General features: G+C 39.9%; 3 protein-coding genes across 5 annotated transcripts; 1 reads left to right on the top strand and 2 right to left on the bottom strand.

Moving 5' to 3' along the window:
• Positions 1-2,051: 2,051 nt before the first annotated feature.
• On the top strand, positions 2,052-15,278 carry LOC108821333 (uncharacterized). Of its 3 annotated transcripts, none has more exons than XM_057005866.1 (4): positions 2,052-2,208; positions 2,400-2,617; positions 10,229-12,512; positions 12,581-15,278. In XM_057005866.1, exons 3-4 carry the CDS (start codon positions 12,485-12,487, stop codon positions 13,492-13,494), a joined length of 942 nt encoding a protein of 313 aa, XP_056861846.1. In that variant the 5' UTR covers positions 2,052-2,208; positions 2,400-2,617; positions 10,229-12,484; the 3' UTR covers positions 13,495-15,278. The 3 variants fall into 2 exon arrangements, 2 of the variants coding, with proteins under 2 accessions (XP_056861846.1, XP_056861845.1); XM_057005865.1 differs by having other exon boundaries at positions 10,229-15,278.
• Positions 15,279-16,939: 1,661 nt separating this feature from the next.
• On the bottom strand, positions 16,940-20,203 carry LOC108838365 (cysteine-rich receptor-like protein kinase 37). The gene is made up of 6 exons (XM_057006106.1): positions 19,221-20,203; positions 18,280-18,404; positions 17,994-18,204; positions 17,676-17,913; positions 17,435-17,600; positions 16,940-17,360 (listed from the first exon to the last, which is right to left on the bottom strand). Exons 1-6 carry the CDS (start codon positions 20,164-20,166, stop codon positions 17,100-17,102), a joined length of 1,947 nt encoding a protein of 648 aa, XP_056862086.1. The 5' UTR covers positions 20,167-20,203; the 3' UTR covers positions 16,940-17,099.
• A 652-nt stretch (positions 20,204-20,855) lies between these two features.
• LOC130509805 (uncharacterized) lies at positions 20,856-21,278 on the bottom strand. The gene has a single exon (XM_057005999.1). The coding sequence runs from the start codon at positions 21,276-21,278 to the stop codon at positions 20,856-20,858; it is 423 nt and encodes a 140-aa protein (XP_056861979.1).
• Between the last annotated feature and the right edge of the window lie 307 nt (positions 21,279-21,585).

Genomic DNA, 21,585 nt, shown 5'->3' on the forward strand with positions numbered 1-21,585 from the left:
AAAGTTAAAAGTTATAATCACAAATATTAGATTTAATGAAATATCGAAAACAATTGTGCATGTATATATATATAATGTATGCTTATTTGTTTTTGTTTTTTTTTTTGAAAAAGCTTGTGTAATTAGTTAAGTGTAATTAAAGTATATTTTATAGAAAAAAATCTATAAGAGTAAGCAAAGACTTATATAGATTTTTATGAATTTAAAATAAAACAAAACATAGGCAATAGAATATTGCTTTCATAATAAATAATTATAATTATAATATTAAAAGAAACATAGGTAATAGAAATATAAAATATGAAAGAAACAACTATAAGAAAGCTAGTAAAAAACTGATAAACCACAAATTGTGTGAAAAAAATGTCTTCAGAACTCATGGTTGCAATCTTATATAGATGAAATAATAAAGAATCAGTTTACCAAACTAAACAAACTTATTTACCAAATTCACTAAACGTAATAATATATCTCTTTCTGAAACCATCGATTTCTGGACCACATTGACTTCAAAAATAATTTTGGATAACCCATCAATGTTAGTCAAGTTCTTTAATCGACTTTATCATTATAAACAAAATAATGTCAGTAAAATATTAAGGCGATATCAACTTCAACACTTTTTAATTTAAAATTAGTACAATACATTATCTACTCCCTAATTAATTTGCATTGCAACACACATAATACAACATATGTATCCAAGCATATTACATTAAACATAGCTAAAATTGTAGAAACTCACATTAGAATCAATGAGAACCATTTAAATGATGATTTGAGAAGCAGAGTGTGGTGTGGAGATGTGCTTTCGGCACCGTATTTATATACGTCATGGAAGAAAATTTAGGGTTAATCAGCTTTGTGAAATCGCCATAATTATTTTTTCACAAATTAATATTACATAACATTCGCTCTAAATTTTGGCTAAAACTTGCCTAAACTATCGAATGCTAATAAATCAAGGCAAACAAAAATCAATTCCCAATGTACCTTTTTATATGAACCTAATTGACAAAATTATTTGATAAGTTTAAAAATCAATAAATGAAGATTATGAATTGATTTTTGACACCTAATTTGATTCCACAAATTTAATACCTGAATTTATTACCAAGATTACAAATTGGTTTACAAAATCAATCAACCACTAATTCAATCAAAAAATTTGACTCCATGTAACATTAATCATTTGTTGTGTTACGGCCAAATGTTAACATATGACCGAAAATATATACATAGACATAGATATGGATTTCTGAAGGCAACGTTTTTAGCAAACAACAAATATATTTCATGTTTGAATATACAAACATTTATTTGAATGACAAAAACATATTCTAAAAATTTTGACTCCACAAAATAATCAAAATTGTTTTTTTCTTTCTCTATCAATTGAAAAATATGTTTAATACGTTAAAACATAATGCATTATAAAATTTATTTTTTTAATAAAATTCATTATATTATATACACTTTAAGTTCAAATCCCGGATCAGAATCTTACTTTAAAAAATTAATAATACATTATGAAAATTATTAATCTATAATAAAATACTTGAAAATATTTAAACTCTCAAGTTTAAGTTTAGTCATCAAATTGCACATTTACATATATAGGGCTATCACTTTCTTTGGCCAGATCTTCAAATCTTTTCGCAATTACAAATTTGATCTCACATTTTGAACAAACAAATAAAGTTATTATATTAAAATATAATCCCAAAAGTTAATGTTCGCTTTGAAATCGCGAATCAAAATCTAGTTTTATAAAACCAAGTTGAAACTACATTCTTTGTTTTTAAGCTAAAAACTACATTCTTTGTTTTATAGAAATGTATAAATATATACCACCCCAAATCACAATCCAAAACCGTGAAATATATAGACCCAAACGGCCAACAAGGATTCAAACCCAATTAAAGACCCTTTGTTCATCAAGGTGAAGTCATCACTGTTATGTACTACCTTATGGTGGATGTAAAAGAATACAAAGACTTTTCAATGACTTGATTATATTATTTATTGTATGCCTGGCAAGCTAAAGCATAGATGTTGATTGGTGCGCACGTTCAGACGTTTTCTATATTGCCCAGATTAAGTCAATGACTTGATCAGATGAAATATTGTGGTTGCTACTACCCCAGTTATCTTCATCATTTCATTTCCTTCTTCCTCTTTGCTCTACTAAATTTCAAAGTGTCTAAGGTAATCTTTGAGTGCGTGTTTCCAAGTTTTTAGTTTTGTTTATTCTTTTGGATTTCAATTTTTAAAAAGAAGCGAGTTAATGATCTTTATTGTCAACTTTACGATCCAATTTTCTTTTCTGAATCTGGTTTTTTAAAACATTTTTTCTCATAAACTCCTATCAATTTATGTCTAATCTAACTTCTTGACAGAGATTTAATTAACTCGGATATGGCCTTGGGATCTGCTGGTTCACAGCCACGTCTCTCGAGTGCTTCACGGCGTCGCAAAAGATCTAACCAACAAAATATAGAAGATTCAAAAGCTGGCATCAAATTTCTTGCGTGGGCTGTGATAATGGCAGCAACTGTGACATTTGTTATGGGTTTCACATGTACAAAGCTTTACATCAGTTCTGCTCCAGGTCCAGGTTTGGTCAAGAAAGCAATATTCATGGTTTTCCTGATGTGCAACAGCATTTCACTGCTCAGTTCTGTTGTAGCACTAACACATCTCATTTTGGCACAACGCCATAGTGATTTTCAACTTATACAGAAAGCTATTTTACGAGCCATGGCACTTGTCACTGTTGCTTTTGTGTCTATTTTGGTTGCTTTTATGTTTGGTGTTTGTCTTGTTTTGATTCATCTCCCATGGCAAACCTATTTTTAATGTTTCGCAATAATAAGATAAGTCCGACACATCTTTCTCTTTGTTTCCGGTTGATAGCTTAAAAATGATGTGAAAAGGCAAAAAACGCTCTCAGGCACGCTTTTCGAGTGGGTTTTGTGACTTTTCCTGCTTGAGCTTTTCACCTTTTTACCCGACAGTTACTTTCCTGTTTGGGGTCTGGTTTCACTGCAAAAGGAAGCTTCGATTCAAATTGTTCCTCCTTTAAGAATTATCTGGTGGATAATAGAATTCCTTGCAGAATAACCCACCGGGTTCTTCCCCCGACCCGGGTCGGAGGGACCACCACCGCCGTGTTTTCCACCGGAGTTGCCATCGAAAATGGGTATGTCGGCTCGATTCCTTGCTCCCCTACAACCTCTGATGATGGAAGACGATGGAAGTGCCATTCTTGAGTTTCTGCTACGAGTCTCCTTTTAACCAGTGGTTACTGGTCGCCATCTCTTCAAGCTCTTTCTTAGCAACAAGACCTTATCTAATCCTGCTACTGAATTTTTAGAGCTCGAGCAACTGGGCTCCCTCGGATCCTTCTTTGATAACTTTACCAGTTCACATTTCTACTTGGAAATATGCAGCGCCGTCTCTCTTCAGCTGACAAAGGGAAGGCAGTTGCTCTCGAGCATGTGCCGGCTCCTTGCACAGCTAGGGTTAAAGCGGTGGGGCCTGATATCGCTACACAAAAGCAGAAGCATTCCCTAACCCTAATTGGTAGGGTTACAAAACCTTCGATGCAGAAAGTATGGTCCCTCATACCTTTCTTCACTTAGCATTGGAAAACAGATATTCCTCCTGTGGCGCTGATCTTGGCTTGGGTCTCTTCCAGTTCGAGTTTGAGCTTGAATCTGACCTACTCACGGTTCTAGAGAAACAATCGTATCACTATGCTAGATGGATGATTATCCTCCAAAGGTGGGAACCTACTACCTCGCCTGAGTTCCCATCTATGATCCCCTTTTTGGATTAAAGTACAGGGCATTCCGATTCACTTGTGGTCAGAGCAAACAATTCGCAACATGGGGCAGGACATTGGTACCTTTGAGACTGTAGAAATTACCTCCACTGCCATTCGGATGCGAGTCCATGTTAATGGACGCCTCCCACTCATCAAAAAGTCGGTGATAGAGTATGATAATGGAGACGAAGTCGTAGCTACCCTTCAGTACGAGAGACTTGAGCGTCATTGCTCGCAATGTAACAAGCTGGACCATGAGGTACGAGACTGTTTGGAGGCAAAAGCTCTGAAGAAAGCACTCTTGGTGACTCAGGAAGCCAGCCACCACAAAGATGCCATCAGCTCTCAAGCCCCTCGGAAGGAGTCGGGGAATCCCAATCGTACAGATCGAGCTGTTATGGATAACAGTGCACATCTCCACTGTGACGAAGGCATCAGGCAACCTTATGGAGGTGAGGTGAGACGCCTAACTGATCGTACGCTGGCTTATGGTGTATCCCAAAATCAACCTTCCAGTCGTGACAGAGTCTCAAAAGGTAGAGACTCCCATCGCCAAGAGTGGCAACCTAAGCATCTCAAGAGACCTCCTGGCCACAAACATAATTATGGAAGATATGAGAGTGGAGGAAGAGAGGATTCTCATAAGTATGCTGATCGTTTTAGTGGGGATTCCCACGCCTACCATTCGTCTAAGAGTAGACACTACCATCCCTATAGGAGACGTGAGGAGGATCGAAGACCTGCGATGAGAGATAGAAGCCCTACTCCACAAGAGTTTTCTTCTGCCTCACGCATTAATCTTCAGCCATCTGTAAGGGGAATTCCCCTTCCGATGTGCAACGACAAAGTCCCACAAGAGGCTGTAGAGTCTGCTCTAGGGGAAATTCGGGAAACATTGACAAACTACGCTGCCTGCTCGGACCCGACTGAAAGTGCAGCACGACGGGAAAGGCTCAGAGTAGCGGAGCTCAAGGGCAATATTGAGAAGAATGCTATTCAAAATGCAAAAATTCTCAGAGCAAGACAGGCTGCGGCCAAGGAAGTGATTGGCAGTGGAGAAAAAGAGACCAGCCTTAGAACCCCTGTTTCTGCAAGGCTAGGACCAATTCCTATACCCACCGAAGCTAGAGATACAACAAATTTATACTCCCCTACTGATGTTGGGTCGCTAGAGAGATCTCATATTAAGTCCAGGCTTGGTCCACTGCCTGCGAACCAGGACCTTTCTCAGATAGTGGCTACAGAGGCTGTTGACTCGAGGAGAATGAATACTCCAAGTGGGTCTCTGGATCGAATCCCAATTGCTAACAGACTAGGCTCCCAGGCTGTGGGATCAGGGGCTTCTGCAGAGCGACTTAGCTTTGAGCAAACAGAGAGAGTTCCAGCAGGGGAAAGGCTTGGCGTAATTACCACTGAGGGACAGACATCAAGTCCAAAAACGAAGAAGAGAAAGCCTGGCAGGCCTCCAGGTTCGAGGAAAGTATTGTCAAGTCCTGGCCTCTCACAAAATGCCGGAGTGCGTAAGCGCAAAACCCAGCAGGACAAACCCCCAACTGGTCGGAAAAAGCAGAATCCAGAGGGAGAAAAATCAAGGAGAACTGTCAAACAAACCAAGCCAAGAGCTAAAAATCTACGAAGAGGCACATCTGCGGGAACGCCCTCCTCCTCTGATAATGTTCCAATTGTTAACTTGATCCCACCAAGTGCAAGACGTCGGATGGATTTTCGGGTTCCATCCAACCCCGTTCCTTAGCGATTCTGAGCTGGAACTGTCAGGGTTTGGGGAATCCCCGGACAGTTCGGAAACTGAAGGAGATATCAAAGAAGTTCGACCTGGATATCATCTTCATCATGGAGTCAAAAAACCCCGACGAGGTAGTGCTAAAGAAGCTGGAGCCCCTACCTTTTGACTGTCATCATCTTGTCTCCCCAACGGGTCATGGGGCAGGCGGACTAGGCCTCTTTTGGAAGTCCGATTTAAAGCTTCAAATCCTGGAATCAACTCCCAATGTAATTGAAACATTTATTGAATTTGAAGGCAAGCATTTCTATTCTTCCTTTGTTCATGGGAGTATTGAAAGAAACCAAAGGAACCAAATGTGGGATCAACTTGTCACTAAAGCAACTATCCGAGAAGAAGCTTGGTTCATTACGGGAGATTTTAATGATCTCCTAGGCGCTGCGGAGAAAGAAGGAGGGCCAGACCGACCTGAAGGATCTTTTTCGGACATGCGAACTTTCTTCTCAGAAGGGGATCTCTTCGATCTCCAACACACGGGGGATCCGCTCTCTTGGCGAGGCCAACGGGGTGACCATCTAGTGAGATGTCGGTTAGACAGAGCTGCAGCCAACACGCTATGGGCAGAGAAATTCCCTTCAGCTCGGTGCCAGTACCTGGAAGCTGATCTGACTTCTGATCACAAACCGCTATTATCTTTCTTCGACATAGGACCACAGAGGAGACGTGGCTGCTTCCGTTACGACCGTCGATTGTGCAAAAATGAAGCTGCAAAGAAGATGATCTCTGCTGCCTGGCGGGACTCCGGCTCGGGTACGGTTAGAGAGAAGCTAAGTTCTACTAGGAGTGCCATCTCTGGTTGGAATAAAACACAGCACATGAACAGCCAGGTTATTATTGAGCAGAAGAAATTAGAGCTTAATGTTGCCCTCTCCAGCACGGCGAATGATACTGTTCTGATCCAAGATATCGCGGCTAAGCTTGAGGCAGCCTACTTAGCAGAGGAGGAGTATTGGAAACAACGCAGCTGGCTGTTATGGCTTAAGCTTGGGGATCGTAATACTGGATACTTTCACGCTGCCACAAAGAACAGGAAACGTTTGAACTCCTTCTCGGTGATTGAGAATGAAGATGGGCAAGCAGTGTTTAAGGAGGAGGAGATAATTGAAGTGATTGGGAACTATTTTCAGAAGATGTTCTCCTCCTCACCAGGAAATAGAGAAGAGACTGTGCATTATGCACTTCGGCCAATAGTCTCTAATGAGGAGAACGACGCCCTTACTGCTGTTCCCTCGGAATGGGAAATCCGAGAGGCTGCTTTCTCAATCAATGCAGAGAAAGCTCCGGGTCCCGATGGTTTCTCGGCAGGATTCTTCCATACCCACTGGGAGGATGTCGGTTCGGATATTGTGGCAGAGGTGCAAGGCTTCTTCAGAGGCGAGCCTTTACCGGAGAACATTAATGAAACCAACATCCGCCTAATTCCCAAGATCACCAACCCGCAAAAGGTCTCGGACTATAGACCGATAGCCTTGTGTAATGTTTACTACAAAATTTTCTCCAAGCTTCTTACCCGTCGGCTCCAACCTCTCATGGGGAAGTTGATATTGGAGAATCAGTCCGCCTTTGTACCGGGTCGCGCAATAGGAGATAACATCTTGATTACTCATGAGGTGCTACATTATCTCAAGACTTCCAAGGCGGAACAGAGATGTGCAATGTCGGTTAAAACGGATATGAGCAAGGCGTATGACCGTCTTGAGTGGGAATTCATCTCCCTTGTTATGCTTCGGTTGGGATTCCACCAAACTTTTGTCAGCTGCATCATGCAATGTATCGATTCTGTTACATACTCCTTCCTCATTACCGGCTTGCCTAGAGGGGAGGTAGTACCGAGCAGGGGAATCCGTCAAGGAGACCCCCTTTCTCCTTACATATTTATTATGTGCAGCGAGGTTCTCTCGGGATTATGTAACAGAGCGCAGGAGGATGGGTCTCTTCAAGGGCTTCGGGTAGCTCGAACCTGCCCTCGTATCAACCATCTCCTTTTTGCGGATGATACAATGTTTTTCCTTGATGCTAATCGGGAAAATTGTGCGGCTCTCACGAGTATTTTGGACAAGTATGAGACTGCTTCGGGTCAAGCTATTAGCAAACAAAAATCTGCCATTACTTTCTCTCGGAAAACACCGGCGTCTCTCAAGCGGTTGATCAAAGGGGAACTTCAAATCCAAAAAGAGGGAGGAACCGGCAAATATCTCGGCTTACCGGAGCACTTTGGACGCAAAAAGCGGGACATCTTTTCCTCTATAGTTGATAAGATTAAACAGAAAGCCCGAGGCTGGTCAAATAAATTCCTCTCCTCTGCGGGAAAAATGGTAATGCTTCAAAGCGTTCTCTCGGCAGTCCCCTCCTATTCCATGACGTACTTTTGAGCTACCAGTCTCCCTATGCAAGCGCATCCAATCGACAATTACCCGATTCTGGTGGGACAACAACCCAAATACGAAGAAGATGGCGTGGGTTTCTTGGACAGATATGGCTAAACCAAAGGCTATCGGAGGCCTCGGTTTCCGGGATTTTCAAGATTACAATGCGGCTCTCCTTGCAAAAACAGGGTGGCGCCTGCTCCAAAACCCTGATTGCCTGTTGGGGAAAGTGCTACTTGGGAAATATTGCCCGGATAATAACATCTTACTAGCCACCGGAACCTCAAACATGTCACATGGTTGGCGGAGTGTCTTGGTGGGGCGCGACCTTTTGGCTCAAAAACTTGGCTGGGTGGTTGGAGATGGGCAGTCCATCAAAGTCTGGGACGAACCGTGGCTAAGTAGATCCCATCAAATTCGGCCAATGGGACCTCCGGAGGAAAGATGTCTCGAGATGACGGTCTCTGACCTCTTGATATCGGGCTCGAAGAGTGGGATTTGCAGAAAATCCAACAGCTCCTGCCTGCGTATGAGGAAGCTATTCAGTGCATCAGACCAAGCAAAACCGGGGCTCCGGACAGGATCATTTGGCTCGGAACTAAAACAGGGGAGTACTCTGTTAAGTCAGGCTACTACAGCGCGGTGGATGATGAAGATTACATTCCAGGGATTCTTAATGGTGGTGGCTTTAACTGGAAGAAAGAAGTTTGAAGTCTAGATTGTGCTCCTAAAGTGAAGATGTTCTCGTGGAAGCTGCTGAAAGGAGCCGTACCAGTGGGCGAACGACTCGTAGCGAGACATATTCCAGTGGACTCGGCTTGTAAGCGATGTGGTGAAACTGAATCTATTATTCATATGTGCTTTCTTTTTCCTTTTGCAAGAAAGATTTGGCAGCTAGCCTGATGTGGTCATCAAAACAGTAGCTGAACTGGAGGTCAACCAAACTATCCAATCCGGCCACTTTGGAGGTGCCAGCAACAGAGGTTCAGTCCAAGGCGAATATCTCAACAACCAGAAGGATTTTTGTCATGAAACAAATTTTAGAAGAAGCCTAACTCATCAAGGAATTACTGAGGCTTGGAAATTCAAGAAACGATTCTCGGATCAGGAAGTTATGAATTTTACATGTCAGCCCATCTTCTCAGCACCCAATGGGTCAGATCAGCCACGTTTCGGTCCATACAAGTCTAACCATGAAGCGGCCTCGTCTGAAGCCAGTTATTATATTAAGGAGAGCCTTTTAGGAATCCAGAGCAAGAAGAACCAAGCCCAAATCCCAATCCAACCAGAAGATCCACTTGGTTTACTCAAATTCCCAAAACTGGTCAAACCGACATCAATTTCGGAAAGCTGTCAAACAATTCAATTTGGTCCGACCCAAACCTATTTGTGGAAACCAGGAGATACTCTTAGCCAACCAGAAGACATCCAAGACTTCATACCATGCACCAGCAGCCAGAGGATCAGATGGATTCTTTTGCAATCACACTTACCATATTTGGAGCAAACCGACATTAATGTCCAACAGCTCTTTTCTGTTCAAACCAGGAACGTGATCAGCTCCTATCCAGCCATGAAGAAGATTCCCAGGATGCTTTCCTATCCTCTTAAACCATCCAGGTTCAAGAAAACATCCAGATACAAGATCAGATCAAGTTTCCCCTTTGAAGAGAGCATAAATCTAGCTAAAGGCTATTTCTTTGGAGGCATCAAAGCCTTTGCTTCCAAGACTTTTATTTCAAGTTTATTTCTTTCCTTTAGTCATTTTTAGACTGTTAGAGAGTCCCAAGGTCGAGCCTATATAAGCTCAGTAGTTGTCTTTGTAATAATCACCCATCTTTGAAAGTAATATGAATTATTCAGTTTTCTAGTTTTCTTAAAAACTATTGTTTCAAGTCTTTAGAGTTTGTGAGAAGCAGCTCCAGAGCACCTTGACTTATCAAGACTCCTTTCCATAGTGTCTTGTGGCGTCCTCAATCCCCCATCATTTCCATCTACTGATTTGCCTTGAGAGAGACTTCAGTCCAGCAAGCAAATCCCATATCTATCCATCTTCCATCCATTGATCTTGTTGAGAGTGACTTCAGTCCAGCAACAAAGATCCCATCTCCATCAATCTATCCCTTTTCTATTTGCTTTTATTCTTATTATCATTCTGATTCATATTCATAATTGCTTCTGTTTGCATCATAAATATGTAAAACTCATAAAAAGGTTCACTCTTTGTTTCAGGTACCAATCCGAAACTATTGGACTAAACTTCAGTTCCATATTTCCGGAAGGCCTGACCCTGTGCCCACAACATTTTGGTATCAGAGCTCAAGCTCCTGACTAAGGTGATATCTATCCTTGCATTTCATATTTGCTTGCATTTGTTTTGCATTTATAAATCAAAAAAAATCAGCATTAGTTTGTTTTCCATATTTTCTTTTCATTTGTGTTAATTGTCATTCATTATTGTTTCATTTCTAGATTTGCATCAGAAAATAAAAATAAAAAGTTTTTATTGCATAGTTTATTTCATATCGGTTCATATTTGCATGATTCTCGGTTTAGTGTAAATTGCATTTTGCATTTGATTTATTTTGGTTAGACCAAAGCTTTCCATACCTTCACTTGATCTTTGAGATTGTTTCAGGGAGCAATGGAAGAGGAGAGACACGGCCAAAACCAAAGGGCCAAGCTGAGCCAACATTTGACAGCTTTGCAAGAGGTTGAACAGATTGCTCAGTTGAGGAAAAGAAGAAAGGCACAAGGCAAACGTCCACAGCCAGGAGAAAGAAGATTTGGAGATGCACCAGAGGCTGTCTATGTCGAGCCCAAGCCACCAGATCCTTCAAGGATCAATAAAAATCCAAATTCTAAAACCCCCAAACTTAATGTTGTTAATTCTCATTTTGATTATAACTCTTTTGCTAATAAATTTGAACTCTTTAAATTTTCAGGAAAAAGAGGTTATCTTAGATGGGAGAGGAACCTTGATGAATGGTTTCACTACAACAACATCTTGAAGGAAGAAAGGCTAGCTTATGCCATTGATCATCTAAAAGGAGATGCTTTTAAATGGTGGGTTCAAGAAGTAGATGATAGATGGTTTTACAAGGAGCCAACTATCAAAACGTGGGGAGCACTTAAGAAAGCCATGAGGTATGAGTTTGCACCAGGTTATACAAGATCTCATATCAAGGAGCAGTACCCAAGGAGGTATCCAACTCATGGTTCCCAAGAAGCAAGAGAAGCTGTCCAAAAAGAGGGTCAAGGAAGCTTGCCTCAACAAACCAACTTTCAGCCAAACCAGGGGCACGCCATTGTCCATTGCTTAGGCCAGAAAAGTGACATCCTAAAGGTTATGGAGGTGAGTAAAAACGTCAGCCAAGACACCTTGAGCAGACCCAAAGAAGAGCTTAACAAACCAGTACTTCAAGCAAAGGCTATGGTAAGTCTTATACTTGATAAATTGGTTTATATATCATCTCCCACTGGTATGAGTCACTTGTCTTTGTCCAAGGATATTAAGACAGGTCTTGAGGTCCAGAAAGACATGACCCCCACACCCTTGTTGGAATCAAGAGTTGTCCATGATTTATTTCCAAGAAAAATGGAGATTCCAAACCAAAAGAAAGAAAAGGCATCAACCCAAGGTAAGTCTTCTAACTTAAAATTTTTAAAAGATCAGACATGTTATAGATGTCATAAAATAGGACACTTTGTTGTGACTTGCCCCACTAAGCAAGCATTGATACAAACATCACTAGAAAAGAAAACAGATTTATCTATAAAAAGTGATAGTTTTATTCAATCTGATTTATTGGTTCAAAATTCTGGTATAATGCACTTGTTTTTGCCAAGGAATTTTGATCCAGGAATAACAAAAGAAAGAGAGCCTAGAGGAAGAGATCTCACGTCCCTAGTAAGGCACACCATCAACATTACATGTGCAAAACAGAATGAAGGAGAAGCTGGCAACAAAGAGAAAATCATACTTCAACTTTTTGTTGCAATCAAAGTAAGTATGAATTTTAAATATTCTGTTTTTAAATCTTCAACCACAGATATAATGCATTTGTCTTTGCCAAGAAATTATTTTTCAGATACAAGACAAGAAGGATATCACACCCAACAAGATAAAAGGGTGCAAGAAAGGCAGCCATCAATCCAAAGCTGTCCAAAGAAGAATTTAATTCTTCATCATGCTGATGCACCTATGGTAAATTCGACCATATCACATTCTGTTTATGAAACTCCAGTATCAGATATAATTCACTTTGTCTTTGTCCAGAATGTTGAGAATTTTTCAGGTTGCAAAGAAGAAAGCTTTAAAAGAAATCCCACCGGATAATCTTTTATTACTTGGAGAATCAGTCCCAAAGATGATCAACCATGAGGTTACCACTAGTGTGAAGTACCATCAACTCCAGAAGAGAAGAAATGACACTATCCAGGCCAGAGGCGTGATCATTTCCCATTTCTTTAAAGAAGAGCCACCAGATGCACAAACCATTACCAAACCAAAATTGTATCAAGATAAGGTTCTAAACTCCCAAAAGAGAATGAAACCTGACTTGCTCTATTGTGGTGTATCAGGTTATCCAGTTTTGAGGTCAAAACCTTCACAAGGGGTAGGGGATGATGTGGTCATCAAAACAGTAGCTGAACTGGAGGTCAACCAAACTATCCAATCCGGCCACTTTGGAGGTGCCAGCGACAGAGGTTCAGTCCAAGGCGAATATCTCAACAACCAGAAGGATTTTTGTCATGAAACAAATTTTAGAAGAAGCCTAACTCATCAAGGAATTACTGAGGCATGTAAATTCAAGAAAAGATTCTCGGATCAGGAAGTTATGAATTTTACAAGTCAGCCCATCTTCTCAGCACCCAATGGGTCAGATCCGCCACGTTTCGGTCCATACAAGTCTAACCATGAAGCGGCCTCGTCTGAAGCCAGTTATTATATTAAGGAGAGCCTTTTAGGAGTCCAGAGCAAGAAGAACCAAGCCCAAATCCCAATCCAACCAGAAGATCCACTTGGTTTACTCAAATTCCCAAAACCGGTCAAACCGACATCAATTTCGGAAAGCTGTCAAACAATTCAATTTGGTCCGACCCAAACCTATTTGTGGAAACCAGGAGATACTCTTAGCCAACCAGAAGACATCCAAGACTTTATACCATGCACCAGCAGCCAGAGGATCAGATGGATTCTTTTGCAATCACACTTACCATATTTGGAGCAAACCGACATTAATGTCCAACAGCTCTTTTCTGTTCAAACCAGGAACGTGATCAGCTCCTATCCAGCCATGAAGAAGATTCCCAGGATGCTTTCCTATCCTCTTAAACCATCCAGGTTCAAGAAAACATCCAGATACAACATCAGATCAAGTTTCCCCTTTGAAGAGAGCATAAATCTAGCTAAAGGCTATTTCTTTGGAGCCATCAAAGCCTTTGCTTCCAAGACTTTTATTTCAAGTTTATTTCTTTCCTTTAGTCATTTTTAGACTGTTAGAGAGTCCCAAGGTCGAGCCTATATAAGCTCAGTAGTTGTCTTTGTAATAATCACCCATCTTTGAAAGTAATATGAATTATTCAGTTTTCTAGTTTTCTTAAAAACTATTGTTTCAAGTCTTTAGAGTTTGTGAGAAGCAGCTCCAGAGCACCTTGACTTATCAAGACTCCTTTCCATAGTGTCTTGTGGCGTCCTCAATCCCCCATCATTTCCATCTACTGATTTGCCTTGAGAGAGACTTCAGTCCAGCAAGCAAATCCCATATCTATCCATCTTCCATCCATTGATCTTGTTGAGAGTGACTTCAGTCCAGCAACAAAGATCCCATCTCCATCAATCTATCCCTTTTCTATTTGCTTTTATTCTTATTATCATTCTGATTCATATTCATATTTGCTTCTGTTTGCATCATAAATATGTAAAACTCATAAAAAGGTTCACTCTTTGTTTCAGGTACCAATCCGAACTATTGGACTAAACCTCAGTTCCATATTTCCGGAAGGCCTGACCCTGTGCCCACAACATTTTAAAATGATACAGGCTGAGAATCTCACTCTAGCTTTTCTCACAAGAAATCAAAACCTACGGCTTAAATGAAATGAAGATCGCCACTCAAAGATGTGAAAGGCTTTGAGATAAGATCAAGACCCAGCACCTAAGTGAATCTCACACAAAGATAAAGGTTCCACACTTGTATCCTAAGAAAGCTTCTCACATAACTTAGAATTAACAAGAACAAGCATAAAAGCTCTCAAGAGAAAATCTCACTTTTTATTCAATACTCAAGTCTGCCTTTACAATGAATGGAGAGGAGCTTTATATATAGCTCTTGGACAAAATCAAAGACATAAATGAAAGGCGGATTTCTAGGACAAATCATAATTAAAAGACAATCAAAATGCTGGTCAAAAGGGCTGATCTCAAGGGATTGAGATTTGCTTATTAAGAAGATGATGACCACGCCTTTAATACCATTGATCCACATATTTATTAGCTGATAAGGAGGCTTAAGTGGTGGCCTTTGTTTGGGAACAGCCAGCTGAGTCAAACAAACCACATGCTTGATGGTGTCTAGGTTCATTCGAGTCCAAACATGGAAAGTTTTGTCTACTTTAGGAGCTGTGGATTTCATGGCCGCATCATTCCCTCCCCTTTGTAAAAGTTTTGTCCTCAAAACTTGCTCATGTGATATAGGGATGTACCTCGGATTTTGCTGGACCTCTTCAGATGGATCAAGCGGTTCGGGCTCTTTGTTTTCATGCTCAATTTGGGCCGTCTGTTGGGCCAACTCCTCCAAACAATTGCATGAGTGTCCTTGTATGTGGAAACATATCTCATTTTTTTAGCCCATAAGCAAACTGGTCCATGATATCCTCATTCCTTACTCCTGGATTGAGCCGAATGCGAAGATGGTTGAATTGCTTGTGGTACTCCATGACCGTCTTATCATCTTGGCAAAGCGTGCGAAATTGCCTCCGGATTTCTTGATACTGATCGTGTGGGATGTATTGCTTCCTCATCATATTTTTCATCTCACCCCAAGTATATTCTCGAGAATTCCAGCGACGGCCTCCTTTTGCAGTAGATTGTCTCCACCAGAGTTGAGCTAGGTCGATGAGTTGATCAGCAGCAATGTATACCTTCTCGAAATCTGGACAGCGGCAAGAAATGAAGAACTCATTCATCTTGTGCTCCCATTCAAAGTACTCATCTGGGCCTGATCTTCCTGCAAAATAATAATCTTCTTGCTTCAAAAGACTCCAAGGATGGTCGGCCATGTTGTTGTTGCTGGACTGGTTTTCCATACCTTCTCTTTATAATTTTTGTATGAAAGAAACTTAGAGAAAAAAAAAACAAAACAAAAAAGAAAGAGAGAGGAAAACGATTTTTCTGGTTTTTTTTTTTTGGAAAGTAGAATGAAAAACAGAAAAAATGATAGGAGCTTTTAGCTCTGATACCAAATGATACAGGCTGAGAATCTCACTCTAGCTTTTCTCACAAGAAATCAAAACTTACGGCTTAAATAAAATGAAGATCGCCACTCAAAGATGTGAAAGGCTTTGAGATAAGATCAAGAACCAGCACCTCACACAAAGATAAAGGTTCCACACTTGTATCCTAAGAAAGCTTCTCACATAACTTAGAATTAACAAGAACAAGCATAAAAGCTCTCAAGATAAAATCTCACTTTTTATTCAATACTCAAGTCTGCCTTTACAATGAATGGAGAGGAGCTTTATATATAGCTCTTGGACAAAATCAAAGACATAAATGAAAGGCGGATTTCTAGGACAAATCATAATTAAAAGACAATCAAAATGCTGGTCAAAATGGCTGATCTCAAGGGATTGAGATTTGCTTATTGAGAAGATGATGACCACGCCTTTAATACCATTGATCCACATATTTATTAGCTGATAAGGAGGCTTAAGTGGTGGCCTTTGTTTCGGAACAGCCAGCTGAGACAAACAAACCACATGCTTGATGGTGTCTAGGTTCATTCGAGTCCAAACATGGAAAGTTTTGTCTACTTTAGGAGCTGTGGATTTCATGGCCGCATCATAGCCCCTTTCTCATCGACGACGGATTACAGTGGAATGCTAGATTTGGCGGGATGTTGGTCTGAGCTATGCTCAAAACCGTGCTTACCTCCATCGGGAATCACCTCAGGCTCGCTAGCCCCATGGATCTTGTGGAGTATTTGGAAAGAACGCAACAAGTTTGTGTTTGAAGGGAGCTCAGGCTCAGCAGAGGAAACCTTATCTAAAGCTTTACGACTAGCCAGAGAATGGAACTTAAGCAAGCAGCAGAAGGAACCTGTTAAAAGGACCATCCGAGCACCTACTCCCTCCCCCCCCCCCTTAGGCGCGTGTACAATAAGGTCTGACGCTGCTTGGAATATGAGAGGAACAAACGCAGGTCTGGGTTTGTTCTTGTTGTCGCCTGCATGTACAAGAGCTGCTAGTTCGACTGCAACCTTTGTGACCTCGACTCTAATGGCAGAGGGGCTTGCCCTCCTCGAAGCGGTGAAAATGGCGAGGGAAGAAGGTTTGGTTTCAGTCTGTTTTGAGTCTGATTCTCTGCAACTAGTGAAGGAAGTCTGTTCGGGGAGCTTCTCGCCGGATCTCTATGGAGTCATCTCTGATGTCCTTTCTCTTGTTAATGCTTTTGAATTTATTTCTTTTGCTTGGATCCCTCGCGATCAAAATGTCCAGGCTGACATTATGGCAAAACATGCTTTAGCGGTTGCCAATGTATTAATGGTTGATGGAGTAGTTTCTACTCCTAACTAACTCGTTTCCTTTTATTTAATGAATGTGTGTTTCAAAAAAAAAAACTTAAAAATGATGTGCTTTAAAAAGAAATTACTGTGACAACTATAGAAAATGTGTCAAATGAAACAAGTTGATGTTCATACTTAAGAAGTGGACACCAACTGAAGAAATAATTATTTAAGAATTTGAAGTTAAGAAAGTAATTATACAATACAAGCCTCCCTTTACTAATCTTTAAAAAGATAATTTGTTTGCACTAGACGGCATCTCTTTAATTGCAATAAGCAAGCCAAAGATGTATACAAACATGCTTGATGGTTCATTAACCGTGCAGTGATGATGATGGTGACGATGGTGCCGTAAGAAAAGTAACAGGTGTGGGCACAGGCATGGTTGTAGCAGCATGACTTTCAAGCCATATGAGAACTGAATTAATGGTAGGCCTTTTGAAAACATCTTCTTGAACACACAATAAACCTATGTGAATGAGCTTCATTACTTGGTCTACTGAGATGTTGTTACTCGGCGCAGCCAAAGGATCGATCATCTCTGCATATTTTCCCTCACTCCACTTCTTCCATACCTGTAAAGATTTTTTTTTAACATTTCAATAAGGAAGAAAAGAAGAATAATGATCAAAATATGTGAAAATCTTACAAAATCTAGAAGCCCTTCTTGTTCTTCCTCTTCTTCTCCTTCTTCTTCTTTCATGCTTTTGTTTCTTTTGCCACTTATCATTTCTAGGAGCATAATACCAAAGCTATAAACATCAGATTTAGCTGAGAATTGTCCATATGTTGCGTATTCTGGAGCCATATATCCACTGCATTAACCAAATCCACATTAAATGGAAATGTTTATGGAGGAATCTTAAGAAAGGAAAACAGAGCATACATACTATGTTCCAACAACTCTGCTTGTCTGTCCTCGAGTCTGGTCCATGTTGAAAAGCCTTGCCATCCCAAAGTCTGCAACTTTAGGGTTCATCTCAGCGTCTAAGAGAATATTGCTTGCCTTCAAATCCCTATGAATAATCCTCAACTGAGAATCTTCATGGAGATAAAGAAGCCCTCTTGCAACTCCTTCTATAATTCTGTACCTCACATCCCATGTAAGAAGACAACGTTTGTGTTCATCTGTAGATTAATTTTTTTTTATATATTTTGTTTTTTTTTTTAAATTATTCCAAAAATGGAATGATCAAAGGAAAGCTCACCAAATATGAAGTGGTCAAGGCTTGAATTGGGGACAAATTCGTAGACAAGAATCTCTTCATCTCCTTCATTACAAAACCCAAGAAGCTTAACAAGATTCCTATGTTGGAGTCTTGTCAAGAGTAAGACCTCATTCCTGAATTCCATATCTCCTTGCCCTGAACCTTTTGTTAATCTCTTTACCGCTATTTCTTGGCCGTTCGGTAACACCCCCTGAAAAACCATTGTAATTCTATATGATCACTGACCCATCTAAATATTTTTTTTGGACTTATTAGTTTATTTTACCTTGTAGACAGATCCAAATCCACCTTCGCCAAGCTTCGTTTCAGGAGAGAAGTCATGGGTTGCAGTTCGAAGCATTACGAAATCAAACCGTAACATAGATTGACCATCATATGGATTATAAGACTCTGCAGATCACCATGAGACATGTAAGAAACCTATGCATATATTCTAACCTTTTAACATTTGGGTCAAAATATATATATTTTTAACTCTCAATGGGAAATAGAAAACAAAAAAGAAGAAATAATAGTCTCTCTTTTTCTTCTTTCCTTCATTTGCTCACTTGGCAGTAGAAAATCATGTATACTCAATGGATCTCATGTAAACGCAATGGATGCAACGGATCCAAAACAAAGGCTGTAGGAATCAGGGGGGAGATAAAAAAATAGCCCCCTTATAGAAGAGCATTTCCTATTTATTACTCTAATTTTATTCTAAAATAAAATAATTTTCATTTTACAGTTGAGTTTGACTCTAATCGTATTTCATTTTAGAGTAAAAGTAGTAATGAATAAAACTAGATTTATTATTTTATTTGTAGAGTAATCTCATTTTGTACTCTAATATAAAGTAGGATAAGAAAAGATTTTAGTCCAAACTCCAATTTAAAATGAAAAATCAAGTAGTTGAAGACGTTCTAAAACAAGAGGTTCTTGTTAGTTCCTGATAGAAATACTAATAACACGTTCCCTTTAGATTTTGGTTCTTATATGTTACCTTGAACCGAATTTCATCCTAGGCGCCTATTTGGACAAATCTTATTTGGGTTAATAAAATGAGTTTTGATATCATGTTCACTATCTTAATTTAAACTTGAACGCATCGACTCTTATATACCAAGTGTGTTAGAACTTCTAATATAATATAGGATCTAACTTTTTTGTGCAACATAGGATAACAACAACAAAACTCAATATATGGTGTTGTTTAAATAACTTTACCTTTGATTCCGGTGTCTGACGTTTTTCTCTTCCAAGAACAGATTAAACCAACAAAGATAATGAGATTAATGATTGCAGGGACCACAATGATTGCAATATGTCTTCCTTCAAAATGTTTCTCGTCTCTCCCACAATCCAGAGCAGGCGGAGAACATTGCCTAGGAGGAGCAAGAACCTTTGTAACATTATCAAAAGCTTTATAAAATTCGAAAAGATCCCACCGGAAATAACAGCTAGGCCGACCAACTCCACCTCCTAGTCTTCCCCAACACTGCCTCTGAAACTCATTCACACACTCTCTAAGACATCTGTTACAGTCACTTGGCGATAGATCAGGCGTGCATTGCATCATCGCGTAAACATCTGGAATCTCTGTGAACTCTGTTCTTGTGGCGCTATAGTACTTGAGTACTGAGGAAGTGTCAGCGGTAGAAGCAGCCTCGAGCGTCCGATTAACCATAGCAGTCCATTCTTGGCTGAAAAGAGTCATATTCTTGTATGATTCTAGAACTTTCGAATTAGGGTTGATAGTAAATGGCAAAAGCTCTAGCTTGCCGAAAGTTGAGTGATTGGTGTAACGGAGATTGCATAAAACGTCATTGGCCTCTTCAGTGACCCATGAGAAAGTTTCCTTTTGGTGAGGACAGTTGGATTTTGTATCGTCAATGACATGCTCGAGGCATGTCTTACAAGCTTGGGCCTCGTAGCCTCTTATACATAAGGCGACAACATGGATTCTGTTGTTTCTGCCAAGTGATGCGTTGTAGAAGCCGCCGTTATTGACGACGTTGGAAGGAAGAGTAGATAAGAGGTTGTCTCGGTTGATGCCATAGTTACCGGTGAAAAAGTCGCCGTAGCATTTGTAACTGGCGTGAACATGTTTTAGGGTTTGAAGGAAGAGAATAAAAAACAAGAGGGAAGTATTCATAACCCAACTCTTTCCCATTTACTCAAATTATCAAATCAATAGGACTGAAAAAATGAATCTGTATTTTCATTATAGGAGACATGGCTAATATATAACACTAATATATATTTTTTTGGTTAGACATGACAAAATATGTGACGTGAGAAATGGGTACCAGTTGACCTAGAAGATAAGACTTTGACTTGCCTACTCGTTTTATGTTTTTTACTAGCTGAAAATAAATCTATATTCTATTATAAGAGATTTACTTATATGAACCGTATAAATTTTGGAGTTTTGGTCTATAATCTATCTTAATGAATTGACCGTTAACTATACAAAACTCTTCAGTAATCTTGAATACCGACTCTTACAACTTTTTTTCTTTTGCTACAAATGTAAATATCATTTCACTAAATGAAAGTTGAAGTTTATAAAATGTTATAAACAAAATGTAAAACTTTATAGGTTTGAGTCCATGGCAACAAAAAAGTTGAAAAACATAGAAGTAAAAACAATCGGTACTTTAGTCGTTCGGCTTGGAAGCGAATAGAATAAGAAACTCTTACAACCATCAATTTGATGTCACAACTGTTTTTCTTCCATGTGGGTTTCATATGACCGTGTGGTCCTTAAAGAGTACATGCATTCTTTTTTTTTTTTTTTAACTCTAAATTTCCTTTATTCATAGAAGCAACAAAATACAACTGCAAAGAAAAAAGAAACTTCTACCGGCTAGGAAATACAACTCGCCAAGTAGATAAATAGGTAACGGAAGAGGCTACGTTTCTCTGAGCTCTAGATAAGATATCCATCTTAGCACTAAGAATCCTCTTGATCTCCAAGATGATAGATGCGGCTGGACGAGAAGACAGGTTGTGAACTCTCGAGTTACGTTCCTTCCAAAGCAGGTATATTACCGCCTGGAAGACGAGCTTGAACATCACATTGACATTGTTGTCATGAGAAGGAGCCTTGATCCAATCTAATACGTCCATGAATAGAGGTGGAGGAGAAAGGTGGAAGGCCGAGCAGAAGGCTTCCCACACTTCCTTACTGAAACCGCACTCAAAAAACAAATGTTGACGGATCTCATTCTCAGAGTTACACAGAGGACATAACGGAGAAATGGAAACCCCCCAACGTCTCATTCTGTCCCGTGTAGACAATCGATCCAGAGTCACCAACCAAGTAAGGAAGGCGTGTTTTGGGATTCTCCCCTTGAACCACACAGACTTATGCCATGGTACCTCCGGGAGGTTATCAAACAAGTGAGCCCACATAAGAGAGTTAGAAAAGGTGGTTTTGGGGGGGTCATTACCAATTTTCCACAAGAAGCAATCATCCTCCTCTGAGGAGTACATGCATTCTTTATTTTAGATTCAGAGGAGTACATGCATTCTTTATTTTACCTGATCAAACACGTTACATAATAAATATATGAAAGACTTTTTTAGA

Source organism: Raphanus sativus, chromosome 3 (genome assembly GCF_000801105.2).
Source record: "Raphanus sativus cultivar WK10039 chromosome 3, ASM80110v3, whole genome shotgun sequence".
Lineage (NCBI taxonomy): Eukaryota > Viridiplantae > Streptophyta > Magnoliopsida > Brassicales > Brassicaceae > Raphanus > Raphanus sativus.

Coding starts and splice junctions, on each gene's coding strand:
- LOC108821333 (XM_057005865.1), top strand. CDS start 10,641: ATGGAAGAGGAGAGACACGGCCAAAACCAAAGGGCCAAGCTGAGCCAA.
- LOC108838365 (XM_057006106.1), bottom strand. CDS start 20,166: ATGGGAAAGAGTTGGGTTATGAATACTTCCCTCTTGTTTTTTATTCTC. Junction 18,405..19,220: donor GTCAGACACCGGAATCAAAG/GTAAAGTTATTT, acceptor GGTGATCTGCAG/AGTCTTATAATCCATATGAT. Junction 17,601..17,675: donor AGCAGAGTTGTTGGAACATA/GTATGTATGCTC, acceptor TGGTTAATGCAG/TGGATATATGGCTCCAGAAT.
- LOC130509805 (XM_057005999.1), bottom strand. CDS start 21,278: ATGAGACGTTGGGGGGTTTCCATTTCTCCGTTATGTCCTCTGTGTAAC.